The 15,000-nt window shown below is 49.3% G+C and overlaps 2 protein-coding genes across 2 annotated transcripts in view; both read right to left on the bottom strand.

The window, feature by feature from the left end:
* Positions 1 to 10,683, bottom strand: part of LOC119578473 — a 14,365-nt gene extending 3,682 nt beyond the window's left edge. Inside the window, exons 1-3 of the mRNA XM_037926049.1 lie at positions 10,607 to 10,683; positions 5,290 to 5,453; positions 1,582 to 1,688 (exon numbers count right to left, since the gene is read on the bottom strand). Of these exons, the coding sequence (XP_037781977.1) occupies positions 1,582 to 1,688; positions 5,290 to 5,453; positions 10,607 to 10,683 (348 nt within the window). The remainder of the gene's footprint in view (positions 1 to 1,581; positions 1,689 to 5,289; positions 5,454 to 10,606) is intronic.
* Positions 1 to 15,000, bottom strand: part of LOC119578780 (nucleolysin TIA-1-like) — a 151,210-nt gene that overhangs the window by 104,384 nt on the left and 31,826 nt on the right. The gene's annotated exons all lie outside the window — the stretch shown is intronic.

Below are 15,000 nucleotides of genomic sequence, written 5' to 3'. Positions count from 1 at the left end.
TTCCTTCCCCCTCCCTCCCTTCTCCGGCTGTGTTGCTCTTTCCGCCCAGACACGTCCTGCCCTTCGTGTCGTCGGGAGGGCGTCGCGAGACCCCGAGATGGTACTAAAGGACTCGCGGACTCCCCGGCCGGGTGGGGGGAGGAGGATCCTACAGACGTCTTCGAATGTGCAGGGAAATGCGGACGGTGACGTTGGATGTGGAGGAAAAGATAGAAATCATCTTCGGATGTGGGAGGAAAATATGGATGGCAACTTTATATGGTGACGAATGTGGGACGACGGAGAGAAATGTGGACAGCGCCTTCGGATGTGGAGGAAAATACGGACAGCGCCTCCGGATGTGGAAGAAAAGACAAAAATCGAATTTAAATGTGGGAGGAAAGAACGGGCGGCGACGCTGAATGTGGCAGAAAAAGAAGGCCGGATACGAAGCTAAATGTGGAATATATGTGGAGGAAAACACGACGGCGACTTCTAAGTGGAGGAAAAGACGGTTACTTAAAAGTGGATGAAAAAGGAGATCGAATAAGAGACTAAATGTGGAGTACATATATATGCAGATCGCGGCGCAAAGCAATATGGGGACGGAGGTAAAGAGGCTGTAGATTAGCATATCTTCGGTTACGTGTGAGAAGACAGTGGTATACTCTCCCCAAATTATAAGCGGAAGTAAAAAAAGGAGCCTTAATGAAACTATACATAGGGATGATTATGAACAGTAACGCCAAACTATAATTGCAAAATGGAGATAAATAACTGCCGTATGTCACCTTACCGCAAACAGCACTGCAATTTGCATGACGGATAATCTATAGTACTAAAATATAATACAATCATTATGTCGGAAGGCGAATAACGGGAGTGAGAGTAGAAGGATACAAAGGCCAACTCGCAAGAAAAAACGCCTTTGAGGTCAATACAATATATTTGTGTATATATATATATGTGTGTGTGTGTGTGTGTGTGTGTGTGTGTGTGTGTGTGTGTGTGTGTGTGTGTGTGTGTGTGTGTGTGTGTGTGTGTGTGTTGTTGTTGTTGTTGTGTGTGTGTATGTATGTTATTTTATGTATGTGTATGTATGTATGTATGTATGTATGTATGTATATGTATATGTATATGTATATGTATATGTATATGTATATGTATATGTATATGTTATGTATATATGTCTGTGTGTGTGTGTGTATTTGTGTGTGTACACACACAAATACACACACACACACACACACACACACACACACACACACACACACACACACACACACACACACACACACATGCATACATATACATATACAGAGAGAGAGAGAGAGAGAGAGAGAGAGAGAGAGAGAGAGAGAGAGAGAGAGAGAGAGAGAGAGAGAGAGAGAGAGAGAGAGAGAGAGAGAGAGAGAGAGAGAGAATCGAAGAAATGCGACAAAGAATGGAACAAGAAGACAGCGAGGGAAAGGCATGGGAGGGAAGGAGGGAGGGAGGGAGGGAGGGGAGAGAGGGAGGAAGGGAGGAGGAGAGAGATAAACAAGAAGTAAGAGGAGGGAGAGAAAGGAGGAGAGAAAATAAAGAGGAGAGATTTAAAACAACTTTCCTGGCACTTGGCCAACTACTTGAGAGGCCGAACTGGGAAATGTCGCCATATTCAAGTTTGCCGCCGAAATTACGCACACCCAATTGGGCTCCAAAATTATACACTAACATGGTTGAGTCTCAAGAACAATTTTCATGATCAGGACCCATAAATTAGGCCTCGGTAGGACGAGTTAGGGACCCAAAAAGGGAGGAGAAGAAGAAGGTTCGACTGGAATTGTGCGGCGCGAGATGTTCCCGCGGATGCCGAGCGCCCGACGCATGGCGAACGCCTTTTGTTTCGTCTGCCTTAGTGATGATGGATAACAGGCCTTATTTCGGGCGACTCCTGCTGCCGCTGCTGCGTACGTAAATGTTCCGGGGAGGGGGGCAGGGGCGGTAGGGGAAAAGGGGGTGGAACGAGGGGGTAGGGGGAAAAGGGGGTGGAACGAGGGGGTAGGGGGAAAAGGGGGCGGGGCGAGGGGTAGGATAAGAGGGGCCGGGGCAAGGGGTAGGCTAAAAGGGGGCGGGGCAAGGGGTATGCTAAAATGGGCGGGGCAAGGGGTAGGGTAAAAGGGGGCGGGGCAAGGGGTAGGCTAAAATGGGGCGGGGCAAGGGGTAAGGTAAAAGGAGGCGGAGTAAGGGGTAGGGTAAAAGAGGTTGGGGCGACGCGCAAGCGATATAAGGGGCATGGGGAGAGGGGGCGAGGAAGAGGAGTGGGGAACGGGGAAGAGGAAGGGGCGAGGGGCATGGGTGAAAGAGGGAGGGGCGAGGGGCCACATGATATCAGACTGCGGGAGGGGGAAGGGGGAGGGATGGGGTGGGCAGACTCATGTGCGTGCGCCGCCGATGTCCGCCTGATTATTTCGTTCGACCAAAAAAGTCTACTTCAGAGAGAACAAAAATGTGAGCGCGCCTCCCTTGCCATGCCCCGCTGGAAAGGCTTCGACCTAAAAGCCATAAACGAAGAACAAGGGTCCAAGAGTTTTATTCTCTTGACGTTGTGTCTCCGTGTCACGCGACCCTGCCTTTTGCACCCTTCACCCTACTCCCTGTAACCAACAACCTTTACACATCACCAGTTTCACTCTCGCTTCTCCCTCGACTTCCCCCCCCCCCGTTTCATCCTCGCCTCACTCTCGCTTTATCCTTTCTTCAGCTTCGATTCATCCTTCCCTCATCCTCGCTTCATCCTCACCTCACTCTCGCCTCACCCTCGCTTCGCCCTCCCTTCACCGTCACTCTGAATCCACATCCCTCCCGAAGTAAATACAAGCTTCTGAACCTACAGCGAGGCTTACGAACCCACCCTCTGAACCTTCACATACACACACACCCTTTCTGAACCTCCCGAGCCCCCACCCTTAGAGCATCGAACCCACCCTCGAACACACACCCTACACCCCTGGCAGACGATCTCCGAGGCGTAAAATACTAACAAGCGTTAAGTGTAGGTAATGGCCAAGCCCGAGTGATTTATTCCCGGGAAGATGAGGGAAGCTGGTCTAAATTGTGAGACGAAGTGCTGAATGGAAGAGAAGATGAGGAGGAGAAGCAGGGGGAGGTGGAGGTGGAGAGGAGGAGGAGGAGGAGGAGGAGGAGGAGGAGGAGGAGGAGGAGGAGGAGGAGGAGGGGGAGGAGGAGGAGGAGGAGGAGGGGGAGGAAGAGTAGGAGAAAATGGAGGACAAGAGGGAGGAGGAGGAAGATGAAGAGGAGACGGAGGAAGACCAGAAGGAGAAAGAGCAGAAGAGGAGGAGAAAGAAGAGAAGGAGGAAGAAGAAAATGAAGGGGAGAAGATAGATAAGGAGAAGATAAAGAAGAATAACAAGAAGAGGTAGATTAACGAGAAAGGAAGAGCAGGAGGAACAAGCGAGGACGAGGAAGAAGACAAGAGGAGGATGAGGATAATTATCGCACGAATATCACAAGAAGGATAATGACCGAAGATGGAAATGCCTTTATCAGGAGGGGGAGCCTTGTTTATGAGCCGAGCTTTCTGGCGGAGAGTTACACGGCGGCTCCGCGTTTTGCCTTGGTAAACGTGGTATAGAGTGGGTGAGCTTCTAATGACCTTTCGATGGCTCTCGTCATTTTCGGCCTCGCGGCGGCAACGCGGCGATCGGCGAGGTGACGCGGTGTCTCTTCGTAATGCTTGGCGGTTTTGTGGGTGTGGGAGTGCGAAGAGGTGTGGGCGTGGGGGGTGGGAGTACAGGTTGAAATGGGGAAAAGAAGTGAGAATGGGAGTAGGAGTAGGCAGAGGGTAAGTGTGGGAGTGGGAGTGGGAGGAGGTGGGGAGTAAGTGTGTGAGTGGGGGGAGGAGGGGAGTAAGTGTGGCAGTGGGAGTAAGTGTGGGAGTGGAGGTGGTAATGGGAGTGAGGATTAGAGAGAAAGAAAACAGAAGTAGAGAAAGAACCTGTATTTTTCGTCCGTGTTCACAGTGCCTTCTCTCTCCTCCCCACGTCACCATTCCATGCTTTGACGCATCCCAGGATCTCCCCAAAATCATCCTCGCATATTGGATTTTCCATCAGTTTCACAGAAGCAGCATCCCTTCCTCTCCCTTCCCTTCAGAAGACTTCCTGCAACTCGCCCTTCCTCCCCTCCTACTCCTACTCCTCCCCCCTCTCCCTCTATCCCCCTCACCCCTTCTCCCTCCTCCCTCCTCCTCCTCTTCCTCTCTCTAACTTCCATCCCCACTTCTCCTCCCTCCTCTTCCTCCCTCCCTCTCACCCGCCTTACCGTCCCCCCCCCCCCCCCCCCTAACCGTCCTACTTCCCCCCCCTCCTCCTCCTCCTCCTCCTCCTCCTCCTCCTCCTCCTCCTCCTCCTCCTCCTCCTCCTCCTCTCCCTCCCTCCCTCCCGCCCCAAACTCCTCTCCCCTCTTCCTCCCTCCCACCAACCCACCCTCCTCTCCCTCCCGCCCCCACCAACAGCCCTATCGCCTCCCTCCTCTCCCTCCCCCTTCCCCTCCCCCATAACCGCCCCCTTCTCCGGTGAGTTGCAGGAATAACCTCCACCTACGAACGGGAGCCTCGTAAAACACGGTGCGCTTCTTCCTGTGCTACATTAGAGTTTCAGAACCCCGGGCTCCATGGGATTCCTCTCGCCGACTGCCGCCTATACACAGCCACTGCACCGTTGCATCATCGGACTTATGGGGGGGGGAGGGTGAAAGGGGAGGGGGAAAGGGGGAGGGGGAAGGGGGAAAAGGGGAGAGGGAAAGAGGGAGTAAGGGGGTGGGGGGAAAGGTAGGGTGAGGGGGTAAGGTGGAGAGGGAAAAAGGAAGAGGGAGAGGGGGAGTGTGGAATGGGGAGGGGAAGGGGAGGGTGTGGGGGGAAGGGGGAGGAGCAGCATTTAATTAAATCATCTAACATCGTCACTCTTCTCTTTCTTTCACTTCCATCCACCCCCTCCCCCCATAAGAGGGATAGAAGGGGAGATGGAAAAAAATGAGGAGAGAGAGGAATGAACAAAAGATGAAAATCGCCTCCTTTTCGCTCCAGAAGTAGAACGATACTATTTTTCAATCCCCCCCCCCTCTTTCCCCCCTTTTCCTGTGAACAGAAAGACATTTGGTGTTTGTGTCGGCACGGCGTCAAGCGCGAGGGAAGGCGGCGCCCCCTTTCGCCCGCCCTGTTTCCGCTTCACAGGTCATCGCGGTCGGAATCATAATTCAAACATCCGAGAGTGAACCCGGGAAGAAAATAAGAAAATGGCCAACTAATACGAAAATTGATGACGGATCTTTGCTCCCTGCTACGGCTACTGTTGCTGCTACTGTTGCTGCTGCTGCTGTTGCTAGTTCTACCGCTGCTAATACTAGAACCACCACTGGTAATTCTATTACTAGTACTGCCGGTACTGCTACTTATATTACTTCTGCTGCTACTGCTACCAGTACGACAACTATCACTTTTACTACTAATACTGCTACTTTTATTCTTTCTCCCCTTTCTACTATTGCTACTACTATTTTTACTATTGCTGTTGCTGCGTCTAAAACATCAACACCGTCCCTACCACTATTACTGTTGTTACAACTACTATTATTTATAACTAAAGTTGTTACTAGTATCACTACCCATACCACCATCACCCCTATTACTACACTACTACTACTACTCTATTACTACTACTGCTACTGCTACTACTACTACTACTACTACTGCTACTACTACTACTACTACTGCTGTTGCTGCTCCTGTCACTACTACTACTACTACTATTACTATTACTACTACAACTGCTGTTCTGCTACTACAACTACTCAACTGCAACAACCAATACTATTACTACTACGACTACTACTACTACTACTACTGCTACTACAACAACAACAACAACTACTACTACTACTACCACCACAACAACTACTACTACTACCACTACAACAACAACTACAACTACTAACAACGACTGCTACCAACATCACTAACTCTACCACCCCCACCATTACTACCAATGCAACTACGACCACCGCTATTACCGTTGCTCGCCTCCCCACTCTCATCTCCTTATCCTGCAATTCCCTCTTCGTTCTGAACTCTTGCGTCATTACTATCAGCGGCCATTGAGCAACGATGGGAACCGGAGCGAGATCAGAACACTTTCGCTTTCTCAAACTATTTTTTTTTTCGTGCTCGCGTGATGTTATTTACTGTATCGAAGAAGAGAAAAGGAAAGAAAAATATTTACCGTTGTTACTGGCACTCCTTCGCAAAAAAAGATAAGTCATCCTCCATTTTTCCAGTTTGTTTTCTTCAATTGCGCAACACAATACAAAACCCATTTCCACGGTCATCTACAACATGATTTGTCTCCCTTAAACGTTCAATTTCAAATCCCCATCAATGATAATCGCCCTTAACGCCGGGGGCCAGACGGACGATAATCCGATGCATGCGCTGAGCGAGTACGCTATCCTCCAGCACCTGGCCGGTCGATCAGGTCAATTACTGATGTAATTACCTCAAAGAGAAAGCTACAAGGCGATAATTGGTCAATTATACTAAACGTTAAAACCGTCTGGGGGACACATGATGAACAAGGCAAAAGTGGACACCTGCAACGGCGCCTGCACAAAGGAACGCCGCGAATACCGCTGCTCACAGGTGCACAGTCGGAGAAAGGAGAGAGAGGGAGAGAGGGAGAGGGAGGGAGGGAGGGAGGGAGAGGGGAGGGGGAGGGGGGGGAGGGGAGGGAGGAGGGAGAGAGAGAGAGAGAGAGAGAGAGAGAGAGTGAGAGAGAGAGGAGGAGAGAGAGAGAGAGAGAAGAGAGAGAGAGAGAGAGAAGAGAGATAGAGAGAGAGAGAAGAGAGAGAAGAGAGAGAGAGAGGAGAGAGAGAGAGAAGGGGGGGAGGGGGAACATAAAAGCGAGCATATATGTATCCAAATACACACCCCTTCATCACACACACACACACACCACACACACACACCACACACAACATACACACATACCCCCCCCACACACACACATCTCTTCCCCTCGATTCTCCTCCTTCTCCACCTTCATCTCCTCCTCCCTCCCCTCCTTTCCCCTTCCCCTCCTCCCTCCTCCCTCGCCTTGTACCCACAGCCCAACCGACCACGTTCTACGTTCAATCATAAATCACTTGCGGACGCCAGGTAAGCTGTAGACTGCACCGCCCACCTGGTGCTCTTATCTCATGCCTAGCTCGTGTCCACTTTCATCAATTTTTTACGCTCCTTATCTATTTTTTCCCCTCTTCTTTTTTCGTTTGCTCTCCTCCCCATCTTTCAAGTTTCGCCTTGGCTTTCCACCCTCCAGCGCCCCTCCTCATACTCCTCCTCCTCCCTCTCCTCTCCTCTTCTCTTCTCCTCTCCTTCCCTCCCCTCTCCTCTTCCTCCTCCCTCCTCTTCCTCCCCCTCCCCACGAATGAATATTTTTTTTACCATTTTTAAGCCTTCAAAAGCTTTAATCTCCTGCTTCGTTAATCGGGCGCCGACCCCCGGGACCCCGCCTCTTGCCTCTCGCCTCACCTCCGCTCCCTCCGAACGCCGAAGTAGCGAGATCAACTCCGGTGATTTCCGCGCCGCCTTGCGAATCAGCGCGAGACAAAGGCTGAAGTGCCGCCCTTTCTTCGGGAGCTCTGAAAGTTTTTTTTTTTTTTTTTTTTTTTTTTGTCTGATGTCGTTCTTTTGTTGCTTTCTTTCGTTCTTTCTTTTTTTTTTCTGTTGTGTGACTTTCCCCTTTAATTTCTTTCTTTTTTGTTTGTTTTTTGCGATTTTCCTGCTTTTTTTTTCTCTTTCTTTCTTTCATTGTTTTGTGACTTTTCATGCTTGTTCTTACGTCTCTTTTTTCTGTCGCCTTTCTTTTTTTTCCCTTTCATTCTGGGTACCTTTTCGTCTGTTTCTTCTCTGTAATCTTTCTACTCTTATCTTTCTTTCTCCTACTTTACTTCTCTCCTTTTCTCTCCTCCTTTCACTCTATGTACCAGTTCGTCCATATATATTCTCTCTATCTTTCTTTTTCACTCTCTTCCCGACTATTTGCACATTCTCCTTTTTAACTTCTTTTCTCTTCCTCCCCACTTCCCCTTCTAGACGAACCTCCACCGCCAGCACCCCCCCCCCCCCCCCCGTGGCTCGTCCCCTGCCAGAATCTTCCGACCATTTCACAGGCTACCCTTACCCCCCCTCCTCCCTGCCCCCCCACGCACCCTCTCCCATCTCGCCCTGTTTCACACTTCCTTACCCCTCCCTCCCTCCCTCCCTCCTTCCATCACGCCCTGCTTAACACCTCCCCTCCCTCCCTCCTTCCTTCCCTCCCTCAAATATTGCTTCACTCCTCCCTTTCCCTCCCTCCCTCCTTCCCTCAAACCTTACATCACACCTCCCTTCCCTCCTTCCCTCCCTCCCTCCTTCCCTCAAACCTTACATCACACCTCCCTTCCCTCCCTCCCTCCTTCCCTCAAACCTTACATCACACCTCCCTTCCCTCCTTTCCCTCCCTCCCCCCCCACTTGAAAAATACAAGACCCCTCCTCCCAGAGGCGGAGCATCACCAGCCGACCCATCACTGAACATCAAAAATGAAAGATTTAACTGGATGTCAGATGCACCTGCGAGACCATGGGGAGACAGCATAATGGGGTGTGGAGAGGTGAGAGGGGAGGTGAGAGAGAGCGGCGGCCGAGAGAAGGAGAGAGGAGAGAAAAAGAGAGGAGGGAGGAGAAGAGGGGGGAAAAAAGAGGGAGGAGAAGAGGAGGAAAAAAAAAGAGGGAGACGAAAGGAAAGAAAAGGGAATTGGAAGAGATGAGGGGAGAGGAAAAAGGGAGGTTGTAGGGAGGGAAGAGAGGAGGGAAGAGAGAGGAGATCGAAGAGAGGAGAGAGGAAATCGAAGAGAGGAGAGTGGAGAGAGGAGAGAACCGAGAGAGTAGAGAGGAAAGTGGAATGGAGAGAAGAGATGAGAGAGTAGAGACATGAGTGGAGAGAAGAGAAAAGAGAAAGAGGAGAGAAGAGGGGAGAGGAGAGAAGAGGGGAGAGGAGAATGGATGGGAAAGGACAGAGGGAAAGAGAAAGAGATCAAGAGAGAGAGGGACAGACAGAGAGACAGACAGACAAAGCGCAACTTTAAACAGGTGTAAGCGGACGCTTTGGTGCTAACCATTGTTTACCCTCGCGTAGCGCTGGCAGGGGAAGCTCACCCTTCTCCCTGCCCCTTCTCAGAGGCCTCCCCTGCCGCCCTGCCGCCTGGCCCGTGTTCCCCTCCCGCTTCCCTGGAGGGCGTGATCGTCATTTACACGGATCACCGATCACGCGTTAGCTCTGTTCTGTTGTCTCGTCACCGAGAAAACCACTGTGTAAACACCTACCTCGGAAAAAGTTAGGGTAATTGTTTAAAAAAGGGGAGTCGGAGTGTGTATGTGTGTGTGTGTGTGTGTATGTGTGTGTGTGTGTGTGTGTGTGTGTGTGTGTGTGTGTGTGTGTGTGTGTGTGGTGTGTGTTGTGTGTGTTGATGTGATATGTGTGTGTGTTGTGTGTGTGTATGTATGTATGTGTGTGTATGATGGTGTGTAGTATGTTGTGTATGTAGTGTGTGTATGTATGTTGTAGTGTTATGTGTGATGTAGTTATGTGTGTGTGTGTAGTGTGTGTGTCGTGTGTGTTGTGGTGTGTGTGTTGTGTAGTGTGTGTTGTGTGTGTGGTTATGTCGTGTGTGTGTGTGCGCGCGCGCGCGTGTGTGTGCGTATGCGCATATGTGTTCTCATACATATAAAAAAAGAATTTAGATACAGACAGAGAGATAAAACAGAAATAGATAGATACAGATATAGACAGATACTCAGATAGATAGACAGATAAAACTTATGCACGTTTAATTATTTTTTAAAGAGCTTTTAAACAAAAATAAAAACTAAGCGTAAAATAAAACCCTAACCTTCTTTTTTCTTGCTAAAAACACTGTTATAAAAAATATCAAATGCCACACCAGCTTCATCCCTCCGCGCACTTCCCTTCATAAAGGTAAATCTTCAAAGTACTCACGCACTTCACAAGAAATGCAGGAATGATAAAGAAAACAAAAAATTAAATCCCTTACATCCGCTTTCAAGCCCCCCCCCCCCTCCCCTCTTCTCTCTCTTTTACTCTCTCTCTTTTTCTCTCTCTCTCTCTCTCTCTCTCTTTCTCTTTCTCTTTCTCTCTCTTTTCTTTCTCTCTCTCTCCCTATCTCCCTCTCTCCAGGATATCACCTCTCTCCTCTCCTCTTCCTCTCTCCTTCGCTTCCACCAACATATCACCCTCCTCTCTCTCTTTCATTCTTCCTCTCCTTCTTCCCTTCTCCCTCAAAACTCCACCCCCTCCACCCTTCCCTCCCTCTCTCAACCCCTTAAAACTCCAGCCTCCCTCTCTAAAAACTCACCCCATCCCTTCCTCCGCTCCTCTCTCTCCCTCCCTCCCTCCCATTCCCTCTCCCTCCTTCCCTCCGTCCTCCCTCTCCCTCCTTCCCTCCACCCCACCCCCCTTGTCAACGCAGGTACGCACCTGTCCCTCCGCCGCCACTTTTGCTTCGTTCGTCACCTGTTCCGAGTCTGCGGGGACCTCGGCGCGGGGAACAGAGCGCCCTCGCTACTTTCCTCGTGTGACTTTTGCAGCATCGTCTCGTAAGATTGGGGTGCGTTTCCGACATGGTTTCCGCATCATGATTTTGAATGGAGAGGGGAAGGGGAGGAGGGGGGATGGGGGAAAAAAGAGGAGGGAGGGAGGGAGGGAGGGAGGGAGGGAGGGAGGGAGGGAGGGGGAGGAGGGAGGGAGTGGGTGGAAGAGTTAAGTACGCGTATTTTCCTGGTGGTTTTGGTGTAGGAAAAGACGGCTCTATGGTAGTATTTAGAAAATTGGCTTTTAGAAGTTGGGCTAAGTCGTTTTTCTATTTCTAATTCACTTTCTCTTCTCTAACTCACTCACTCACTCACTTGCTCTTTCTCTCTCTCTCTCTCTCCCTCTTTCCCTCTCCCTCTCTCTCTTTCTCTCCTCTTCGTTTGTATACTCACCTGGTACTTTCTTTCCCTCCTTCAAGAAAGAAGTATCTTATCCCTATCTTTATCACCTCTCTTCTACGCTATCACTTCCCTCTAAGTCTATTATCTCTCTCGCCTCCTCTTTTGCTTCTCTTTTCCTTTCCCCTTTTCGGTCGTTCTTCTTTTATTTTCTGTCTCTATCTTTGCTTCTCCCACTCCTTCCTTTCCCGTCCGCCTTGCTTATTATCATCATTCTCTCTTACTTTTTTTCTTTCTTTTCCTTTCCCTTTCTTCTTCTCTTCCTCCTCTCCCCTTCTTCCCTCCCTATCTCCCTCCTATTCTACTCTTCCTCTCTCTCTCTCTCTCTCTCTCTCTCTCTCTCTCTCTCTCTCTCTCTTTCGCTTTAGAGTCACTTTAGTTGTCGCTGTTTCCTTTTTCTCTCCATTTCGACATTTGTTTTTCTGAGTTTTATTTTTTCTTTTTCCTTTTTCGGTCGAACTTATTTTATTTCCAATTGCAAAGGCTTCTGCTCCCTCTATTCTAACGGGCGTGAAGAAAACGAATGAAGGAGGGAAATATACCGGAGAAAGAGAGAGGCAGAGAGAAGGAAAGAGTGAGTGGATGTGGAATAGTGGATAGAAAGACTGACGGGGAGGGATTTAAAGAGAGCGTGGGGAGGGAGGACACTGATAAAAGAGATAAACGAAGATACATAAAGAGACAGATATAAATATATAGAGATATGTCGCTCATAACTTGCATATCTAAAAAATCTAATGTAAGCACACACACACATGCATATCACACACACACATATACTCTCTCTCTCTCTCTCTCTCTCTCTCTCTCTCTCTCTCTCCCGCACACATACCCAAGTACCCTCCAACGCGGCTGCCCAGCGAGTCCGGCCGTAAACCCGGCGCGGGTCCCCAAACGAACGTGGACACTTGTTTATGCTTCGCAAATTGGCCGGGCCGCATTATCTTTATGTCTCGGGCCTCTCAACTTTATCACGTTCCTCTCCTGCCAGCGTCATTATTCAGTCCGCAACGCCGGTCTCGCACGAGCGACAATTCTCTTCCATTTCGTTTGTGTTTCCTTTCCATTGTCGTTTCGCGATAGGTTTTGCCCCCGACATGATTTATTCACTTCACGCTGGCCCGCTACCCTCCGCCCGGGCAGCGGCGCCTACCAATGCTCGCCCGCGCGCCCGCCGCCGACCTCGCGCCTTCGCACTTTTCCTTCTCTCTCTCTCTCTCTCTCTCTCTCTCTCTCTCTCTCTCTCTCTCTCTCTCTCTCTCTCTCTCTCTCTCTCTCTCTCTCTCTCTCTTTCCCCTTCTTCTTTCACCGTTTCTCTCCCCTCTATCTATTTTTTTTACCTTTATTTGTTTGTTACTGTTCATTGAGATTTTCTTTTTTTCCTTTCTCTCTTTTTCATATTATCACTTTCCCCTTTATACGCAATCGTCATCTTAATCTATCCTTGCATATGCATCCACTCCTCTCCCTTTCTTCTGCTCTCTCCCCGCCTGTACCAATTCCTTCTTCATCTACATTATTTAGTCTTTCTTCACGTACATTTTTCAGTCCTTTTCCATCATCTCCTCCACTCCTTTTCCGTCTCCTCCACCATTCCATCTTGCCTTCCTCCCTCTCCCCTCCCCCTCCCCCACAAAGGTATCCAATTTCTCATTATTCAACCTCATCTCCCCTCACCTTTCAATTATCACTCTTCCCTTTCCCTTCTGGCCATGCATCATTTCCTCTCAGCCATTAGTTACCTTATCTCCTCTTCTTACGCAGTCCGCTCTCTCCCTTTCTCTTCCTCTCTCTGTCTCTTTTAGCTTTTCCTACGCTGTTGTCGTTGTTTTATTTTCTGTCTTTGCATCTCATATTGTCTTTCTTCTTTGAATCTGTTTTTCGTTTTCCCTTTCTCTCTCTCTCTCTCTCTCTCTCTCTCTCTCTCTTCTTCTCTCTCTCTCTCTCTCTCTCTCTCTCTCTCTCTCTCTCACTCTCTCTCTCTCTCTCTCACTCTCTTCCTCTCTCTGTCCCCATCTCTCATCTCCTCCTCCAACATCCCCTCTCACACACTCACACACTCACACACTCACCACTCACACACTCACTCACTCCCTCACTCACTCCTCTCTCTCTCCCTCTCTCTCTCTCTCTCTCTCTCTCTCTCTCTCTCTCTCTTCATCTCCTTCCCCTTCCAACCTTTTAACTCTCCCCTCTCGCGCATTATCATCCCTTAACCCCTTTATCCCCTCGCAACCCTTTGCTACACCATCTCCCCTCACGCCGAACCACCACCTCCCCTTTCCCTTTGTTCCTCTCTCTCTCTCTTTTACTTTTCTTTCATCTCTTCCCTTCCTCTTTCTCCCTTTCTCCCTACATCGTGCGTTCTCCCCTCTTTCTCTTCCTCCTCTTCGTCCTCCTTCTCTGGGTTCGCGTGTTATCCCCTCACTGAGCGCCGCGATACGCCCTCCTAAACACCGGGTCCTGGAGCACACACGCGCAGAGGGGAGGGGAGGGGAGGGGAGGGGAGGGAGGGAGGGGAAGGGAGGGGAAAGGGAGGGGAGGGGATGGGAGGGATGGGGAGAAGAGAGGGAATGAGAGGGGGAGGGGAGGGGTTGGGAGGAGACGGGAGGGGACAGGGAATGGGAGGGGATGGGAGAGGGAATAGGAGGGGAGAAAAGGGGACGGGGGAAGGGGAGAAGAGAAAAGAGAAGAGAAGAGAGAAGAGAAGAGAGGGGAGGAAAGGGGAGCCGGAGTGGAGAGGGAGGAGGGAGGAGAGGACAGAGGAGAGGGGAAGAAGAGAGGGGAAGAGGAGAGGGAAAGAGATCGGGAAGGTATGGGGGTTAAGAAAGGTAACCATTAGTGTTTGTGTGCGTGTGGATGAGTAGGGAATAAGCGGAGGGGGGGGGGGGGGCAAAAGAGGAAATGAGGGAAAACAGATGAAGAAAATAGCAATGGGAAAAATAAAAAGGAAAACCGTGGATAAGGCAGAGGGAGAAGAAAAGTTGTGAGTGAGGCAGAGGAGAAGCGAGAGCTACGGAAAGGAGGAACAGATGAAAAAGAGAGAAAAGAAAAGCGAGTAAAGGGAGGGAAGACATCAAAGAGTAATACCAAGTTACCCACGGGAGAAAGAAGACTTGGGAAAGAAGGAATAGGAGAGGGAGACCGAGAGAGAGACAGAGAGATAGATAGATAGAGAGAGAGCAAGAGAAAGAAAGAGAGAGAGAGAGAGAGAGAGAGAGAGAGAGAGAGAGAGAGAGAGAGAGAGAGAGAGAGAGAGAGAGAGAGAGAGAGAATATGGAATAAAACGAAAAAGAGAAGAGGAGAAAAAGAAAGAAAGAAAAAAAAAAACAAAAGGTAAAGTAAGAGCAAAAAATAAATAAATAAAGAAAGAAAAAAAAACGGAAGGAGAGAAAGAAAGATAAAAACGCAGAGAGAGAGAAAAAAATAAAGAAAAAGATATATACACTGGATCAAAGAACACATGGCATAAAGTAGACATGAAAGGAAGGAGAATGAAGAGGCGCAGAAGGAGCTGTCCAAACACGGGAGAAAAGGCATAAAAAAAAGAGAAAAAAAGAAAAAAAAGAGAAAAAAAAACGGACAGCTGTGCCAAGTGCCTGGGAGAGAAAGGGAAAAGGAGAGGAAAAGGGAAAAGGGAAAAGGGGAAAAGGGGAGTAAAAGGGAACGGGGGAAGGGGGAAAGGGAAAAGGAATGGGAAAAGGGAAAAGGAAAGGAAAAGGGAAAAGGAAAGGAAAAAGGGAAAAGGAAAGGAAAAAGGGAAAAGGAGAGGAGAAAGGGAAAAGGGAAAAGGAACGGGAAAAGGGGAAACAGGAATGGGAAGAGGGGAAAAAGGAAAATGAGCAGCAAGAGTAACAACTGAATCCCGTACAACACAAGAAAAAAAAGGGGAAAAATCCTGGAAAATGGGCTGCACAA

The sequence above is a fragment of the Penaeus monodon genome, chromosome 11, assembly GCF_015228065.2.
Source record: "Penaeus monodon isolate SGIC_2016 chromosome 11, NSTDA_Pmon_1, whole genome shotgun sequence".
In the NCBI taxonomy this organism is placed as follows: domain Eukaryota; kingdom Metazoa; phylum Arthropoda; class Malacostraca; order Decapoda; family Penaeidae; genus Penaeus; species Penaeus monodon.
Note: the sequence above shows the minus strand (reverse complement) of the source record. Positions and strands in the feature narration are given on the sequence as shown.